The following is a 19,095-nucleotide window of genomic DNA, read 5'->3' on the forward strand; positions in this document are numbered from 1 at the left end:
CTAAATCAACAAAAAAGGAATATCAGATTTTGAATTTGAGTTTGAATTATTAACAATTATCCTATTTTTGGTTCTGTAAGTCTTATAAACAAATCTATTTACAACATAACACCCAGATGAATCACAACTCCTCCAGCTGCTCCATCCTCATTTATTTCTAAAAACCATTTGATGTCTCTATACGTCACAGAATATGAATAGAAGCGTTACAAAAATCACTAGTGACACATTGTCACTGTGGGACTGCTGTAGCTCCATGCAGAGTGATTGACAGCTTCAAAAAGATGTTTATCACGGATCTCATTAGTTTCTGATGCCAATTTTAGCTCACACATGTTACCAGTGTGATATTTGTGGAGGAAAAACACAGATTTATCTAATGAAGCTAAGATAGGGAAGCAGTAGCTCAGTGGGTAGAGCTTCCGCTTGGGAACCGGAGGGTCGCCGGTTCGAGTCCCTGCTGAGGTGCCCCTGAGCAAGGCGCCGAACCCACAATTGCTCCCCCCTCTGCGAAGTAATGTAATGTTAGTCGCTTTGGATAAAAGCGTCTGCCAAATGAACGTAATGTAATGTAATTTAAAGATAGACTTCAACCTGTAAGTCCAGATGTGGGAAATCCAATTTGCCATTGACTCGACAAATAAAGACATGCATATCAATATTATGTACTGAAGAGGACTTCAACCCTATTTTAGATCAATCTGTTGTGCTGAACGATGCACAGATCTTATTTTATGCTATTCTGAAGAAGCAGCAGGACAATCAAAACACCTTTTCATAAAGTCACTTTATAGGTTTAGTAAAGAAAATATACAGAATGTGTTTAGTAAGCAAAGTCATAATTTTACAAGGAGAGGAGATGATGACCTGTGATTGCAATACAAGCTGAGCTGTTCTATGAGGAGTCCAGGTGAGACATGAATGTCACAGTGGTTACATTTCAGGAAGTGTCAGGTCTATATACAGATATACACAACACAACACTATTAGCAACATTTAAAACAAGACACACGGACGCTAAAGCCACGATCCCCTGGGCATCAGTCTAAAAGTAGACAGAGAACAGAAACCTGGTCTACATATAAATACAAGTGCTGCACTTCAGAGCAGAGTCAAAGGACTTCACCTTTTAAATATTGATTATTGACATCTCTGTGCATGGTGTGATAGAATAAGGCCACACTGTTGAGTACCTACATGCATCTTGCCTGTATTTACTGTAGATATTCCATTAAAAACGATGAAGATGAAGTCACTCTGTGCTTGTTTGCGTTGTCCACTAATAAATGTCTGGCAGCTGGCTGTAGTTCCTGTCCCAGTATCCACCACAGAACAGCCAGTCCTGTGTGCTGGTGTGGGGGTTTGGACCCTGATGGAACCACCTGAGGACACAGCAGCAGGAACACGTCAGCCTCATGCAGCCCACCAACCAGGACATTCATACACATGTGGTTCTCAAACTGTGTAATGTGTACCCCCTGGTGGTACGCAAAATGATTTCTGCATTGAAATCTATCCTGATTTTGTTATTACAACTTATTCACAAATAAATGGGCATCATTGTTATCTTTCAATTTAATCAAATGAGGATTTATTTTGTTGTTTTTGTTTGCTCAGAGGTACTGGGTGGACAAAGTTTGAAAACCACTGAATTGTACTGGATAGAAAGTGAAACAGCGACATCATTAGAGGCTTATAGATCATTCATGGTTTTTGAAAGTGTCGGTTGTTTGCTTCTAACTAAAGTGAAATTTGTTGCAGAAAAGGAAAACATAGAATATTTGGAAAGCGGATTGTCTTGTAATTCCACCACGTGCCAGTAGGGGGAGCTGCCATGCAGACGATAGGGAGGTAACAGATTAATAGTTAATTCACACTAGTCAAATTTCACTCTAAACAGACAAAGGGACAGGTAAAGGTGCTGTTTAAGGCGAGTGGCACTACAGGATCACACAGTGTCACACATGTAAGACACAATCCAGACAGCAGGGATCTCTAACCTTGGACCAAGGGCAGCGCTCCTTAACATCAAAGCCAGGAAGCAACAGCAGGAAAAACACAAAGAGAAATTACACTTGACCAGGGTTAAACTTTTAAAATATACAATTCTAATTCACGTCAAAAGCCCTGGGTCTTTATACGTCTTGTAATTATTTGGCTCTTTCAGTCACAAAGATTGCAATTACACTGAGGTCACAATAAAACCTTATCACAAATATTTGCTAATTACATGAATGGCGGCAGAGCAGAGTGGTTTGGAGACGAGGACATATTGAATTGTTCAGCTTCATTAATAAGCTCACCTCGTCTTCCACTCTTCATCAGATTTGGAGCGGCTTTTGCGAGCAGCCCTCTGTTTCTCCTCCAGCCTTTTCTTCTCCTCACTGGCGAGGTCTGTGTGAAACGACAACAAAGGCAAATTGCAGCGCCGCACAGGAAAAAGAGTATCACTCTCATCTTCCTGTACTGTGATATTTGGATGTGCAGTCATCACCAATGTCTCCGTTCTCCATGGCCCGTATGTCCGGTCTCAGCCTGCAGTCGGTTTTAGGAAGGACTCCCTCCATGTCCTTGTGCAGCTCGTTCATTTGCATTGCAAAGGATGTGAAGCTGTACATCTTCAATAAGAATCAAATCAGATTTATATTAAATCACATTTCAGATTCCAGGACATCTTCCTCTCACTGTGCTTCAGTTACAGCTGAGGTCTGCTGTGTCATTCTGACCTGGACAGAGTCTGCAGGTCTGGGTGCGATTCTCCACAGCAGCTGACTGCCTGGGATCATCTCCACCGTCTCTGTCTGCAGGGAAGACTCCTCTGCATCACTGCTGCCCTGCACATCAGCAAGTTACACACAAATACCAAATATTAATGAAACGTTCTCCTACAAATGCTCTAAGTCACTGATTTATAGTGTTGATTCATTAATATGTACCATGAGGCAAGTGTGTGTTTTTAAAGGGGATGAATTTGTTGGTTTGTGATATGGGATTATGTTGTATTTCTTTCTTTTCTGATCTTGGATGGGGTGTAAACACATGATGGTGGAGAAACAATCGGTTTCACAAAGTCCAAGACACAATGAAGGGACTTTTAGGCGAGTCATGGACAGAAATCTGTTATAAATGCTGTGTTGAGAGGGACTACAGCGATCACCTATAAATTGAAACACATTCTGAAAGTGTAGGAGTCACAGCTGGGGAATAAGGGGGAAACAGAGTCATTAATCAAGACCTGCAGAAGTGACACTGAAATGGAAATGACAGTCTGGTGACAGAGCTGTCAGAAAGAAGAATTGGTTATTAGAAAAGCTTTTTTTCCAAATAAGTGTTTATCAGTCTTTTTGTAATCTCCGGCTCGACTCAGCTGAGCGATCCAACTGAGCTTTGGCCGCGTCTCGTTTCCTGGGCCGGGTTTCACGTGGAAGCCAAGGCGTTCTGGGCCAAATTGGCATTTCGTACCTGTTTGCTGCCTTTTTTGTCGCCTCTCTTAGAAGCCTCGAAAGCGGGAGGATCGATGACATACAGGCACTCTGTCCACTTGCCATACAGAGCACACACCTTCTTTTTGCTGGATAGGGGACACACACACACACAAATAAACACACACAAGCACTATAATAATGGCCTTAAAAGCACATCCTGCCGATTTTCCCTTTTGTCAGCTAAATCGTCTAGCAAACAACCTCAAAAGCCTCAATAAGCACTTTGAGTCAATGACACGTTCTGAAGGAAGGAGAGGTTTTGTCGGTGTGTCTGGAGGAAGGAGAGGTTTTGTCAGTGTGTGTGTTTTGCCTGCGCTCCCTTTCCTTCCATGTGTTCTTGTCATCAGTGTGTTGTGTTTCTACATAACCCTGCTCACTGTATGAGCCGCAGGTTGACACATCACTGAGTTCTCCTGCCTGCACGCTCTTCTTCTTCTTCTGCTTTATAGGAGTCGGTAGTGTTGAGTCATCGCTGCGCTGCTGTGTGTGTGGTGTCGCTCGTCCTCCTTTTTTTCTCTCTGACGGTGCCATCTGTTGTTTGTATTCTTGCTACTGGATCTTTCATGAGACATTAAAGCAGCTTCGTCTGAGTCTTACGTCTATTTACGTTTCATCCTCCAAACAGGCCTCTGCTCCCCTGAGACCTCCAGTTTGAGACCATGAATTATTTATTGGGTAAATTGTGAACTGATAATGATGATAAAGATAGATTTGTGTGTTTATGTCACGCTGTGGGAGCTCTGGTAGGAAACTTAAAGCCACAGACCGACCTACATACTTCAGATTCACAGAGGTGGACTGATTACTTAACACATCAGTATACTTCATCCATGTAAAGGGCTTAAATCACATTTTTGCCTTTATAATATCAGCACATATGTATATTGTGTGTAAAATCACAGTTTATTTGTTGGATGAATAGTTCATTGACTGTGTAAAGTTGCTTTGTGTCCTCATGCTGAATGAAGCTGAACTTGATGAGGGAAATTGGAAAATAATGTAGCGGTGACTTTGTTCTGTCCTTTTCTCTTGTTATGTCACTACTTTCTACAGCTTTCAAACTAAATTAGTGCCCTTATTCATTTCTAAGCCACGCTTAAGCACAAGAGCAGTTGACTCACATGGAATAGATTTATCTTTAAGTGAATACAAAGTAAAGAAGATGGGTGTAGCTGAGCCAGAGTGGAGCACGGAGGCCTTGACCTGTAGCCTCACACCATGTGCAGCAGCAGCAGCAACAGTACAAGGAGATTGATTGCAAACTAGCCGGGTGGCGTGGGCAGAACATGTTGGCTTAAATACACATCCACCGCACAAAGAATGATGTTAGATACATGTGGCATTGAGTCATGTGTTATTCTAACAGCCGGAAGGACAACATTTCATTCAAATGACTCAAAGTGAACCGTACCTTTTGTCCAGAATGTAGCCCTCCACCTTGTGCAGCTCTTTGCCAAAAAGGCCACATGGTTTGAAATTCAAGCAGCACTTCTCACCAGTTCTGTGCAAAAACAACAACAAATCTTCTCACTCTCTCACTCTCCACTGAGTCACATGAAGCTTCCTCTTCTTCACCTCTTCCTCCAGTTTCCTCCTTACTGCTCAGATTTCCCTCAGCCTTTAGTCCCAAAACATTATTTGTCATTTTCATAAGTATGATGTTAATCTTCCTCTTCTTACCTGTGATTAAGCAGCTCCATGTTCCCATACTGCTCGATCCACAGCTGGCCCACGATGATGTTGTGAACACAACATGTAGGATTTGTCCATGTGTACGCTTCGTTATACCTAGAGGAAACAGACGCTTAAGGAGTATTCAAGTGAAATATGTAAGTGTAAATGTTAGAAAACAGGAAGTAGTGGATGTTTTTACTTGGGCAGCTCTAGTGTGATGGTGCCTTTGGGCTCAGCTTCCACACTCTTGCCCCAGAACTTGAGTTTGGGATAGATGGATCCGTGGAACAGAAAGTCCTGGTTGAGCCCCTGTGCATGGAAGGCGCTGACAGGAGGATGATGGCTCACCTGCTCAGAGATCAGCATGAAGCCCAGGTCCTCTCTGAGATAAACAGACGGACAGCAGCAGAATCAGGTCATGTATTTAAGTAGATGAGTACACAGAGATAGTAGAGATGATAGAGAGTAATTCAAGTAGAAATCGATGTAAAGTGTCTTTGTAAGACGTTGAGCCACTGTGAGCTGCTGGATCAGCATCAGGATACTTTGGTATCGACTACACACGCCTGTGCACAAGTCCACTTACTCTTAAAGATAAACCCCTACCTGTCCTTTGATTTGTCCCCTTCTATATAACGATATGCGGTATGTTCACTACTCCCACTCACCTGACCAGCTCATATGTTTCTCCCAGCAGGGGGTTGAAGGGTTTTCCTGTCCGCTCCCACTGGGAAGCCACAGCGGACACAGCGAACGCAGCCACACACTACACACAGGAAATGAACACCCACTCATGTTTATATACGTGATATACAACAACAAAGGTCAAATGCAGGCCGATTAATAGGAAAACAGGATGACAGGGCGCTAAGTTAAGCACTTGGTAATAGCAGTGCAGATGATTTGACTCCCTACCTTCATTCTTTCGATGGAGTCTGTGGCGGCGTTGGCCTGGTGGATGAGGTACGTGTGCTCCATGTACTCGGTCAGACGCTGCAGGAAACTGAGTGGCTCATTGAAAATCACAGGCATTGTGATCTTGGAGAGTTCCTGATGGAAGAATGAAGAGGAACTCAGTGGTGAAGAGGCATCGCAGAGAGACAACACAGCCACAGCGACGCCTTCACTGCTTCATTTACACAAGTTCATTTACACACAACACTCATTTCCTAATCTGGTAGTACAGATGCACAGGGGAATAATTGTTTTTATATTTTCTGAGTCTGTTCAGAGAGGTTTGGAGGGCAACATAAGAGCATCACGCTGGTCTTCATCACTGCCAGCTCACCATGCCGATGCAGTTCCTTAGGATGCTCCAAATGCTGAAGTCATTTCTGGAAAACATCGGTGCAGGTAAGGTGGACCTAAAACAACACGCAAACAAACACACATTAACACACACCGGCACAAACTCTATGATGCCAAAGCTCCTAAACGGACGCAGTTCATGTGAGAGTCTGATCTTAAATACAGTTCACTTATTGATCTGTACACATTTTTCACTCTTGTCATCTGTGGCACACATACAGAAAAACCTCTATGATGTCATGCAAGTCATTTTCCAGACCAACACACAGCCACCTCTTCAGCCGCGCCCCCGTCTGCCACCCTCCTCTCACATGAATGCACCTTGGCGTATTCTAAAAGCAGCAATTATGTTAGATGGAGTGAATCCCATCATCCAAAGCCTCTGATGCAAACTCAGAAACAAGCAAAACGTCCAGAGAAACGATCAATACCAATATAAAAGTTAAAGTTTGAGCGATAAGCAAATCAGGCACGTAAACAAAAGTTAATACTCTTCCTCTGAAAAACCTTTGGTTCCCGAAGACATTAGCCACCATCAGATCGGACTGCAGACTGATTATTGCATTACACTGTGACCTCATCAATATTTAACAGGCCCAACAACACACAACTTGGTCCTGGTTGAATACGCGTCTTTCTCTGGCCTGCGCCCGTCGAGCCCCGACTCTAAATTATTCACGCTGTGCACTGGAAAGACCTGAGCGAAGAAATGAAATCAAAATAAATATCAGACGGAATTAAAAAGCTCTCCGGGGGGAGGCCGGGCCGGGAGAGGGTCGGGAGGAGGCAAAGCTCAAAGGACAAATTAATAGAATGACAAATAAAAAAAGCCTTTCTTCAATTTATTGATTTTGTGGTTGAGAAGTAGATGAAAGCACAGGGAGTCATGGCCCCATTCAGGAACCCGCGGGGGCAAACAAACACCGCTGACCTATGCCTTGCGATCCCATTGGGTTGAGTCTCCTCCTTGTCGCCATGGTGATCCTCCTGCAACATGCTGGTGGGTGTAGTACAATGGCTGCTGAGCATGAGAGAGACTTGGTCGTCCTCATCAAAGGAGTGGCTGGCCACAGTCTCAAAGCCGCTCAGTGAGTGTTCAGAGTCCGAATCTGGGGACACAGACACAGACACACACACAGACACACACACACAGACACACACACGCTTACATTTCAGCGCTCTTCACACTATTCAACAGCTATTTGCAAAGGGAAATGGAAAAAGACTGTTAATTAAGAGTCAATGAATCCAATTATGCGTACACAAAGTGGAATATGAGGAGAAAACCCACATGTTCATAACTAGAGAGTGGAGGTGCAATGGAAGTGTGTTGAGACATTGTAGTAGTTTATCAGAGCCCTGAGGATATCCTGTGCAGTCCTGTTGTAAAGCCTGTGTGATGTGTGAATGATCTAATTTAGCACATTAGTCACCCCTCATTAGCATATTCATGCTCAGGCTCAGCAGCAACACAGCCTCAGTTATTACAACAATGAATCCAGATGCAGCGTGCAGGTAAATGGAGACGTGACAAATCAACCTGACTCAGCTTTCACACATCCAATATCATCCCCAATTTATTTTCTGTCCCCTGGAGAAGTGAGACGTTAAGTATTCAGCAACCCTCATCACACAAAATTAAACAAATCCTTTTCATCTTTACCAAAGCGTGAAAAGTTAGAGGCAGAAATCCTCTTTAAGTACATTTCAAACAAACCAAACTGTCAAGGCAATTATGGAAAATCCCCCCCGAGGCCCAGTTTCTTGTGTTAACACTCCATGCACAGCCTCCACGCACAAACATCCTCATGTAACGGCTCAGAGTCATTTCATCACAACAGGTAACACTTGCGTTTGTCTCAAAGCAGCGGTAAACGAACCAAAAGGCCTCTGCCCTCAGGGAGAAACCTTCCACTGTCCTACAGGTGAACGACAGAGCGCCGAGTGTGAGCGCCGCCTGTCACAACATCACCCGACATCAATGCCCCCTCCCACCCGAGCGGCCCTGTGTGATGGCTGTCGACTCACCAGACACGGCGTCGTGGAACTCATCCTCGCTCAGGGCGCTTCGCGGTGGCGATCCCTTGACGACGGATTGCTCAAGTTCGTGGTGCTCAGTGGCCAGAGTCTGCAGCGCTTCAGAGAGGATCTTATTCTTCTCCACCTCCTGCTCCAATTTCAGACTGCGCACCTGAGCGCACCGCGCACACACACACACACACACACACACACACACGCACGCACACACACACACACAGGAATAGACAAATTACTATGAGAAACATTCAGACCGCCCCGAATTGCTGTTTCCAAATTAGACGGCTGACAACCGAATATAATGAGCAAGAATCTGGTTCCAAGAGGGTCTTCATTTCAAACAGGAGAAAACTGTGTGTGTGTGTGTGTGTGTGTGTGTGTGTGAATGTCGGGCCAGCTTTAATAGCACTCAGTCGGTCTGTAAATAAGCAGCATGTTGACTGATCCCACCTCTGCACTGCCCTTGGATCAGCAGAGGCAGAGAGAGAAAGAGAGAGAGAGAGAGAGAGAGAGAGAGAGAGAGAGAGAGAGAGAGAGAGAGCGAGCGCGTAGTGGGACGAGCCATGTTTATCTGTGAAGGAGGACGGCTGCCTTGATGCTGCTGTCTCAAATGGCCGGAGGAGAACATGATTCCCATGGAAGAAGACGAGATCAAATGACGGTCATGGACCAGGACATAAACAGAGAGACAAACCTCCCTCTTAGCCGGGACATTACTGTTGATAATATGAAGATTGCTGAAGATTGATGCTCATTTCCCAAATCTGACTTCAGAGTTTCCATCGACACACTGATTGTGTGTGAGAGACCCCGGAGTGTGTTTATCTCTGGACTGCCTGAGATGTGAAGTAGGGGGAGTTTGATGGTGAAGATGGTAACCAGGCGACGCAAACACAAAGTTCTCCATCTTTAAAAAGGTGAAACTCCTGCTACACAAACTCAAACGCGGGTGTGAGCCGGAAACAAAACCAGACCGAGGAGAAGATTTAGCATTTTTCTTCAAGGACACTTCGGCGAGGCAGGAGTTTGTTTCACAAGGCAACAAACATCAGAACATCAGAACATCATGTGGGTGACTCAAAGGGCCGAACGATGGCAGCTCGCCCTGTGTGTGTGTGAGTGTGAGTGTGTGTGTGTGTGTGAGTATTGTGTGCTTGTGCTGCTGTCACTTGTACTGATCCCTGAGAAACTCAACAGTTTTGTTTGTGAGATGAAGCCTTGTTAGTGTGTGTGAGTGTGGGAACGTTGACAAAAGCGACACAGCCGGTGGATTCCAAACACTTTCCAAGCAGAACAGCATTTCTAGTTTCCTGATTTGAATAAGCCTCATTAGGGTCCAGATCTTTAGCCTTCAACGACTCTGGTGTCCTATATGACACTTTCACCATTTTAGAATGCAGATTTCTGATGCAGAAGCTGATGGAGGTTGGGTCAGATTGCCAGATTTACATTTCCCACTTTGGCAGATTGCAGGTGTGAACAAACTGAACCTGTGCATTACAAAGTGAGAGTGAACACGCCTTCATTTACATATGCAACAAGCCGCCTGTGCATTCATGGCTGCATACAAACACTCGGACGCACGAGGAGCGGCTGCGGTGCGACAACATGTCAGATCTCCTTAATGAGCAAATCAAACACGCGTGAACAGACACACGCTCATGCAAATGGACACATGCGTTTGTAAACATGCTCAGCCATGTCTCAGCTGCTCACACACACACACACACAGCAGCAGTCACACACACACACACACACACCCACACAAACACTGAGCTGGACGCCTGTGTTACTCTAATAACACTATGCTGGTCAGAGCACTTTGCTTCTAGACTTTTGTTACCCGTGGCATTACAACTCCCCCACACGTGTCCAGGAGTTTGCCATCCAGCTGAAACACTCAATTCACACACTGAACCCTTAATTGCAAATTCCTAATGGAGAAAATGGATTTTATTATGTAAAGTACGTATAAATTAATATAAAGCAGTGTAAAAGTCGTTTAACTATACTTCTGCAGGGATAGAGACAGAAGGAAGGAAACATTCATTCTGGATTCGTGATTTGTTTTAAATACATGATGGAAAGATTTTACAGACATAAGCTGCAAGATCAGAATCAGGATCAGGATCTGGACTCAGCTGTACCTCTAAATCTGTAACATTCCATGTTGTAGATGTAGATGTCTTTGACTGACTAACAGTTTGTATGAAAATGGATATGAAAAGTGCTCTACAAATAAAATGTATTATTATTATTATTATTATAAAGTCTGTCTTGAAGTTTTGTATTATTTCATCATCGCAGCAGGGGGGGTGGGTGAGAGGAGGGGGGTGGGGGGGGTGGGGGGGGGGGGGGGGGGGGGGTGAGCTATGAGCCTGTGCATCTTTTTTGTTTTTTTTGGGAGGGTGTAATCTAGCCATTATAATCAAATCCATTGAACGACACACAAAGAAATCCCATCTGACAGTTTATAATCAATGCACTGAAATGAGCTTTGTTCACAAGGAAGTGTAAATTGTCTCTCGCTTTCATATGGAGCCTCATGTTTTTAAATGTGGATCTGTATAAAGAATAATACAGGGCCTACTTCAGCTATTAACCAAAGACGGTAGGCTTCCTGTTAATTACAGCATCTAGATTCTAGCATTTTCTTATCTGGTAATGAAACCGGAGTACTGGAGAATACACTTCTGCTGATAATTAGTGGAGGAAGAGACAAAGACACGGCAGGGCAGCCATGAAACATTCAAACGTGTCCTGGGGGAAAGTCACACTCACCCCTTCCTGTCTGGAGAAAAGGCTGAGACAGACGCGGAGGCTGGAGCTGCTCTCACTGGACAGCTCACACACTTCCTGCATCTTCTGCAATATGCTTGCTGGAAACCCTGAGGGAAGACAAAAGAGCCAAAAATGTGTTAATGAGAGGAAACTGGGAGGAAAGTCAAATGAGTTGCTCAAGGACAAACTGCAGCCATCATGAAGATAATACAGCGTTTATAATAAGAATAGATAAAATAAAATGCACTTTAATATCCTCCCAGGGGGAATTCTGGTCTCACAGGAGAGGATTTGGAAGAGTGACAGTAAAAGAGTATAAGAGTTTAATTTCATCTCAGAGCAACAAACAGGCACAGCAACTTGTGTGGGTGTTTCACAGGAAGTTCTTCTTCTACCCAGATCAGTAAAGTGAACCTGAACAGGAACCAGCTAGGAGATGACCCCATTGCTTTTTGTGTTCAGACTTTGAAGGGGACCCGGGTCGCTTTTTGATCCTCTGGGCTTTGATGAGATCTCAGTCATCTTGTTGTTCACTTCACAGAAGGTTACTGTGAATGTTTGTATGGCAAAACCGAGAGATTCCTTTGGGATGAAGCAAAATGTAAAGCAGACCGATGCCTCTATGTCTTTGAATGGCACAAATCAGCAGAAACCCTTTGGTCATCAGTCTGAGGCGGCTTGAAGCACAAACCAGGTGTCGAAAAGCTTTTAGACACAAATCATGAGGCGAGTGAATAAGTGTTTGAGGTGTTTGACCAAAATCATTGCTGGGAAGTCAGTTGGTGTCTTCGCTCAGTGTGCACAGTGGCGCCTCAAGCAAGGGAGAGTTAGACGTGTTGTTTTAAAGGTCCAGCTCCCCCTTGCGTTTGCTTCAATCTGCATAAACGCATATACAGTAACTGAAACGTTTCCTTCCATTTTATATTGAAATAAGTGGGATTTACTTTCTGCCAGCCGCTCATCTTTCACCATGGACAGAAAGGCCATCACCACCTCCTCCAGTTTCTCCTGGCCGGCCTCAGCCGTCTGTTACAAAGAGAAGAAGATGAACAAAGGCAGCACACAGAGGGAGACCTGGGGGGGAAAATATTACACATCATTACGCTTCCATCCTAATTATGCTGTTTGTGTTTATGGCCACCTGTAATGAGTCTGTTAGGTCTCCCAGTGACACCCTTTCCTCCTCCTCCTCCTCGCTGCCCTGGTCCTGGGAGCAGTAGTGAGTGCTGTAAGCAGAGTGCTCCTCCAGCGCGTCCAGCCAAGCCTGAAATATAGTTTTGCTGCAGCTCAATATGCAAAGATAGTAGTATGGAAGACGCTTTAGTCATTAGAGGGACGATGCGTACTTTTCTGGTTCCCTCCGGGTCGTTTACAGGCGACACTTTAAAGTGATGCACGCTGTCGTCAAAGCACTTGAGGGTAAAGAAGCAGCTATCCTTGGCTTTGACCTGACGAGCAGAACATAAAGATGATGCAGACTGGAAAGTGCATCTTATTCCTTTATGTAAGAGTTAAACAAATGCAAAAGTTCAGTCAGAAAAGCAAGTTAACTTTATGGAACTCTCTTACCAAAGAGTGAGACTGTGTCAGCGATTTAGAGCCTTGCCTTCTGGAGTTGGAGGCTGCATCTGACCTTTAGGTGTGAGAGACACAGACACACACACATCACTTTAGATTTCTCCCAGCCTTCCACGTACTGCGTGTGATTGCGTGAGATGAGTGCAGCCAAAATCGCCCTCCACTTACTGTTTGGAATACCAGGACAAGACTCCATCCTGAAGGACGACCCAGTAGGAACGCCAGCCGAAAAACCTGGAGCTCTGCAGAGAATGAGACAAGAGCCCAATCAGTATTCTGCCTCACTGCGTCCTTGATTTGGATTGGTCTGATGATTGCGGCAGTGCGGAGAGCCTAATGCCACAAATACAAGTACAGAATACACAAGATAGGTGAAAGGCACTGTTCCACCTCCAGGGTCAGTGGGGGGTGGGGTGGTGGGGGGCGTGGCCTATGATCAGGGCAGCTTGGGTTGAGTAGGTTGGTTAAGCTGGTGGCTAACTTGACGGTGGATCGGTTTTCATTTCTGTGTGCCAGTGGACACTTGAGGTTGCCATCTTGAGTTGTCTGAAGGTGTGAAAGGCTTACATGTTGTAACCATGGTTACTTCCCCCCACTGCTACACATCCCACGCGACGCAAATGTGGCACCATTCCAAAACTGAACTGAAGTTCACCTCACTGCAAAAGGACATCTTTGTTCCCTGGGCGTCACTTTCTCTCCTCTAAGCTTCCTGTCAGCCTTTATTATGAGATGGAACAAGTCAGTCAGGTTTAAATGTGCGTTTAAAAAAAGAACAAACTACGAAACTGTATTTGTTGTGGAACTGAGGCATTATTTCATCTATTCGCTGCCTTTTTTTGACTTCAGTGAAAAGGTTGGGAGAAAAAGGAAAGGCATCAATCAATCACCTAATCAGCCTGAAATCCCATTGATTGCCTTCTGATTTACAAACTGCTGAACTCTCTTCTCACACAAAAGCTGTTCAAGTTATTCTCCTAACAAGAATGAGAACAAAACTTCTTCCTATTATTACTTTTTATTCAATTTCAGCTTATTTGATATAAAATCTACAAACTAGACTCTGAACAAAATCCTTCAGTTCTGCACAAAAAACAAATATGGAAGGAATGAAATGTAAATATATTGTAGGTTTCTGTAAAATGTCTTCTTATCTGATAACAATTGTTCGAGGACAAATTCCAAGCAGGCTTAGACGTCTACGTATTTGTTTTTAAAGCTAATTGTCCATAAGCAGCTTTTTATCTTCCCACCAGAGCAAAGCAGAGAACTGGATTTACCATATTTCACAATGTCTCTAAGTCTAAACGTGGTGCGGCAGTCAGATTGATCTGTTTCCCACTCTACCTTCCACAGGGGTCCCTCATGCTTCTTCACATGTCGAGCCAAACCCTGCAGAGCACAGACACGATGAAGGTGAAGACCTCTGAGAGCAAAACTCATCACAGTAACTTTGAGGAGCTCCGTGTCGGCTGAGCACTCACCCGATGAGCGTCGCCTTCAAGGACCTGCTTCATTACTGTGTCACTGGACAGGTCAAAGGCAGTCTGGCCTGTCAAACATGGCTTTACGTTAGACCAGTCACAAGACAGAATCCAGCAGTGCTTATCAGACTAACACACACATGATTATAGCTTATATATAAAATGCTTAATGTGTATATTTGTAAATAAAGCTTTCATCAGTGATCTCTGGTTGACTGTCATGTACTTTGTCTGACTACAGGCTACAACCAAGATAAATATAGTTTCCTGGGAAATTCAACAACAGCTTCAACAAACAATGAACATGAAGTCGACAACTGTCAACACAACAATTGATACAGAATACTACTGATCCCATGATCATACGCTAAGATAATACATTCAAAAAGGAAACGTGAGCTTGTATTTACACTACAACCTCTGAAACAGACTGATTATACTAAATTAAAGACATTGGGCGAGCCTGAAAATGTGAGTTAAGCCTATTTAAATTCACTCAATATCTTTGGCCAACTTAACAAGCTGAGTTTAAAGTGCATCAGTCCATTCTCTGCACCACAAACAACCATGACCTCAATAATCTGGCCCCTCTCACACATCTGACTTTAAAAATGGAGATGTGGTCATAAGAATCCTGACTGTGGCTCATCCAGAATCTAAGGAACATGAAGAAAGCCACCGAGTCACGGTGATTATAAGTTGAATGACATGTGTCACACTGACTCATCTGAGGAAATGACTTTGGTTCTCTAATTATTAATTCTTTCTACTTTCAATTCAGCTTTGCAAAAATCAATGAACATCATTACACATGTTTTGAAACAGGCTTGATAAATGAGCCAAATTATAAATTAATCTTGAGCACAACACAGAAAATAAATCATTAAAGGGATTATTTCCATTCTGCATCTAATTATGAGTCTTTTGAAGATTTGGCAGCTTTAGCGGAGCCTCGCTGGGTTTAAAGCAGCAGTGCTTAATGACAGCCGCTGTGCCTGATGGAGCTCACCGTTCTTGTTCTGCACGTTGGGGTTGGCTCCACTCTTGAGCAGTTTGAAGGCACATTGTTTCTGGCCTCGATAGGCGGCGCAGTGCAGCGGAGTGTTACCCAGCAGATCGCTGCAGTTGATGTCTGGGGGCGTCTTCCTGTTGAGCTTAAGGGGACACAAAGGACAAAGGCAGCTGAAGGTCCCTGTGGTGGACTCAGGCATTGAAGCATCCCATCCCTATTTATTCTTTAGCCAAGAACCGAAGCCTGTGTCTGATTACTTTTGATATTCCAACTTTATTCAGCTCGCTCACAGTAAACACACACACACACACACACACTAACCAGCTCCGTTAGTGTTGAAAAGTCTCCTTCCCTTGCGGCTTCCAAAAGTTGCTCCTCTAGTTTTCTCTCCTCCGTTCTCTGAGCCGCTGATGTCAGCAAAGGGACAGGATTGATCAGAAATAATTAAGATGATTGATAAGAACCGATTATTTAGTTCCAAGCATTAAACACAGCGATCAATTGACCCATAATCATCATCACTCTCACCTTCCAACATGCTTCTGATCTCTGCATTCTGAGTGACATCTTTGGGGATCTGTGCTGTCCCATTGATGACAGTAGCACATGCATCATAGTGCAGCAGCAGCATGACAACCTCCTGATCAATACGTGATTGAATGATTGGTTGATTGAAGGGATGAATAAATGCATGCACAAAATCGTCACACCATCAACAAACAGACGTCAAGAGACAAAGGAAGCTACAAATCAGACGTGAACATGTATGACTCTGGTCTACCTTTCTCCCTGTGAAGGCAGCTTTATGCAGGGGCGTGTCCCCGATATTATTGGGCAGGTTTACGTCTGCCCCCGCCTAAAGGATGTATATAACACACACACACACACACAAACACACACAGGTTACGGCTGCCCTCATTCTAAGCCAACAGCTCATATCTTCGTAACAAACAAAGCAATACCTTAAGCAACTCCTCCACAACGTCTTTGTGTCCAAAGTAACAGGCCAGGTGAAGAGAAGTCCATCCTAGGTTAGACTTACTCTTACCTGAGGAAACAGGAAGTACACACATCAAAGATCGCCACCATTACACTGCGATCATGGGCATGTGGTCAGCAGAAGTACCTTTGCAGTTGATGTCGATCTGGGCCTCTTCCTTGATCTTGGACATGAGGAGCCTCTGAATCCCGGCCAGGTCTCCATTCCTGGCACACTGCAGGAAGTGCTCCTCTGGCTCCAGCTCCTCCATGGACCCCTGCAGAGGGAAGATGGAGATGGTAACAGGCACACAACGATGCTTTCACAAGTCATTTAAAGTAGAAATGCACTCAGGGAGATGCTCCACCCACGCCACAGGTTTGAGAGTTTACTGCAGGATAATAACACATTTCTGCTTGAGTGATTTTATAAGTCCACTCAGACAAAGGAACATGTATAGAGTCTGCATCTAAACGGTGGAGGCAGCTTGACTAAAAGGTTTCTGAGAAAGTCTATGAACAAATACATCAGTCCACAAGTAAACACTTAACAAATCACCTCATAATCAGCTACTGGGGATTACTAAATTGTGGTTAAGTAACAAAACATTCTGCACGTTAAACTGAACAGTTTCAGACTAAATGAGCCATAGATAGCCAAACCCACTCTGTTCTATTATGAAGTCTGTTATGAAAGAAAGCGAATAGACCAAAGGAATCCAGGGAGAGAAGATTCTGCATTCTGCGATGGTTCAAAACATTAAACATGTTACATGTCAAAGTGGGTATTACAGCACCGCAATCACACTGGATAACAACAACAACAACAACAACACCAAAACATGATAGCAAAGGTCCTGAACCACACCCCTATCAACCTGACAAATGTGATCCAGATCAGATAACACTTATCACTGCAACAGACAGACAGACAGACAAAACAGACAGACAGGCAGATAGACAGATGCCAGTGATCACAATACACCTGCTCGGCTGCACGAGGGCGTAAAACAGAATCCTGGTAGGTATTAGAGGGTTTTAACTTCAGCTCAGAGGTTTGTTTATGCATTATTTTGATGTCTCCCCTCACTTTATAGGGTTAAATATCAGGCAGTATGTGTTGAATATGCTAAGAGTTGCAAACGCATAAATCTGAGCTGTAGCAACTAAACCAGTCTGTTTTCACTTGGTGTGTACAGTGGTGCTGCAACGGTTTCAAAATAGACCCCGAGCTGTCAGGGAGCCTAATAATGTCCCGACTGCTACAACTGTGTGAGACTCATGACATAAAAGGCCCCATGAGCCGCTTTTGTAAGATTAGGAGGAAATTTCCCAACTGTCAAAGGAGAGAAAAAGAGGAATCACAATCATTTCAAAGGGCGGCTGTCATCAGACCGGCCTGGCAGGAAGTTAACAAGTCTGTGTCTCTGCGCTTCATACAGCGTGACACATGACGTTTCAAGTTTGTGTTGAAGATGATGGTATGCAGAGACAATACAGCCGGCTGACGAAGGTCACGTGCCAATGAATCACAACACACGAAAGGCTGGCTGACGCTGACATGACTCCGTCTGTGAAGCCTAAAGAAGAAAGTGTTTCCTGGCACTGAAACTGGTTCACCTGGGACGGGAAATCACATGTCGCTGCATAATTAGTTAGCTGGCACATCACCATCTCATGTTGATTCAAGTGTCCTGATTCAATGTTTCTTTTATCTTATGCTTTAGTTGTCCACACATATTTCCCAGAATAGGTATCAGAGAGTTAATTCAAAGACGTGAAAAGGACATTATGGTCTTTTATGACAGATATGATGATTAAAAGCTGCTACTGGAGGTCAGGGGCATTCGATTAGCAGAAATGGGTTTTATTGTCTTGTTCTTAATTTTGCAGTGCTCAGCATTGTGTGCCTTCATTTCACAGATGCTTTCATGCTTTTGTTTTGACAGGGTGAATACTGCATGGGACTGAATGTATTATGTCAAATTGATTCTCAGTTCAGATCTCATTTTAAATCCTGTATTCTCAGACTTGGATCCCTGTTGTTTCATTTACTTTACTTTAATCATCTTTCTTTGTCTCTACCTTTGAATGGATTTGTCACTGATCTCTCCTTATTCACACATGGCCCACTCAGCAAACTCAGATGTTATCTTAATTATTACGCCTTTGTCAAACTGTAGAGAGCCCAGAGTTACTGAATCAGTAAATGTAAGATTTTATGTAATCATGAGGCTTTAAATTTGCTTTTCCAAGACACAACTACTGGAATCTTTGCAGTTTGAGATCATCATCATCTTTTTCACAGCAACTCCTCATGGCAACATGGTACAAAGTGTATCATCAACTATTACAAGTTAAACCAGATAAATGTAGCTTTTCTGACTCGTCATGATCAGAACTTTGTCGTGTCTCACACTCACACTAACAGGTCAGACTGGTCCAGGCTTGGAGATGAAATCAGCACACAGATCTGCTCCCTCAGGCCCGCTGGAGCTGCACAGAGGTCGCCATGTGATTCCTAAGCCCCCCTGATCCGTACGCTCTTCCCGGGCTAATTCAACCCGAATCCTCGTCAAACTCATGCAAACTCCATGTCAGATGTGTCCGTAACACCGGGCTGCAGGCGTAACATGTGTGTGTGTTACGTTCACGCTCTCCCTCGCGCTCTGTCACACACATACATACACACCCACACACGTCTTGGTCTTGTGTTTACACTGGTATCAGCTGATCTTAACTCCGGAACTCCCATGAC

The 19,095-nt window shown here is 44.1% G+C and overlaps 1 protein-coding gene across 2 annotated transcripts; it reads right to left on the reverse strand.

Moving 5' to 3' along the window:
* Positions 1-770: 770 nt before the first annotated feature.
* osbpl1a (oxysterol binding protein-like 1A) lies at positions 771-19,050 on the reverse strand. 2 transcript variants are annotated; one of them, XM_076153012.1, is made up of 29 exons: positions 18,761-19,050; positions 16,486-16,615; positions 16,322-16,407; positions 16,141-16,215; positions 15,888-15,999; positions 15,681-15,766; positions 15,357-15,501; positions 14,348-14,415; positions 14,211-14,255; positions 13,032-13,105; positions 12,855-12,918; positions 12,632-12,733; positions 12,427-12,549; positions 12,230-12,311; positions 11,286-11,392; positions 8,496-8,658; positions 7,399-7,576; positions 6,448-6,523; positions 6,075-6,209; positions 5,828-5,925; positions 5,359-5,541; positions 5,166-5,273; positions 4,897-4,986; positions 3,463-3,571; positions 2,727-2,834; positions 2,495-2,618; positions 2,304-2,394; positions 2,001-2,021; positions 771-1,382 (listed from the first exon to the last, which is right to left on the reverse strand). In XM_076153012.1, exons 2-29 carry the CDS (start codon positions 16,607-16,609, stop codon positions 1,280-1,282), a joined length of 2,880 nt encoding a protein of 959 aa, XP_076009127.1. In that variant the 5' UTR covers positions 16,610-16,615; positions 18,761-19,050; the 3' UTR covers positions 771-1,279. The 2 variants fall into 2 exon arrangements, with proteins under 2 accessions (XP_076009127.1, XP_076009128.1); XM_076153013.1 differs by lacking the exon at positions 2,001-2,021.
* Between the last annotated feature and the right edge of the window lie 45 nt (positions 19,051-19,095).

Source organism: Genypterus blacodes, unplaced genomic scaffold (genome assembly GCF_046128005.1).
Source record: "Genypterus blacodes isolate CSIRO-AG114 ecotype Tasmania unplaced genomic scaffold, CSIRO-AGI_Gbla_v1 ptg000058l_1, whole genome shotgun sequence".
Classification (NCBI taxonomy): Eukaryota; Metazoa; Chordata; class Actinopteri; order Ophidiiformes; family Ophidiidae; genus Genypterus; species Genypterus blacodes.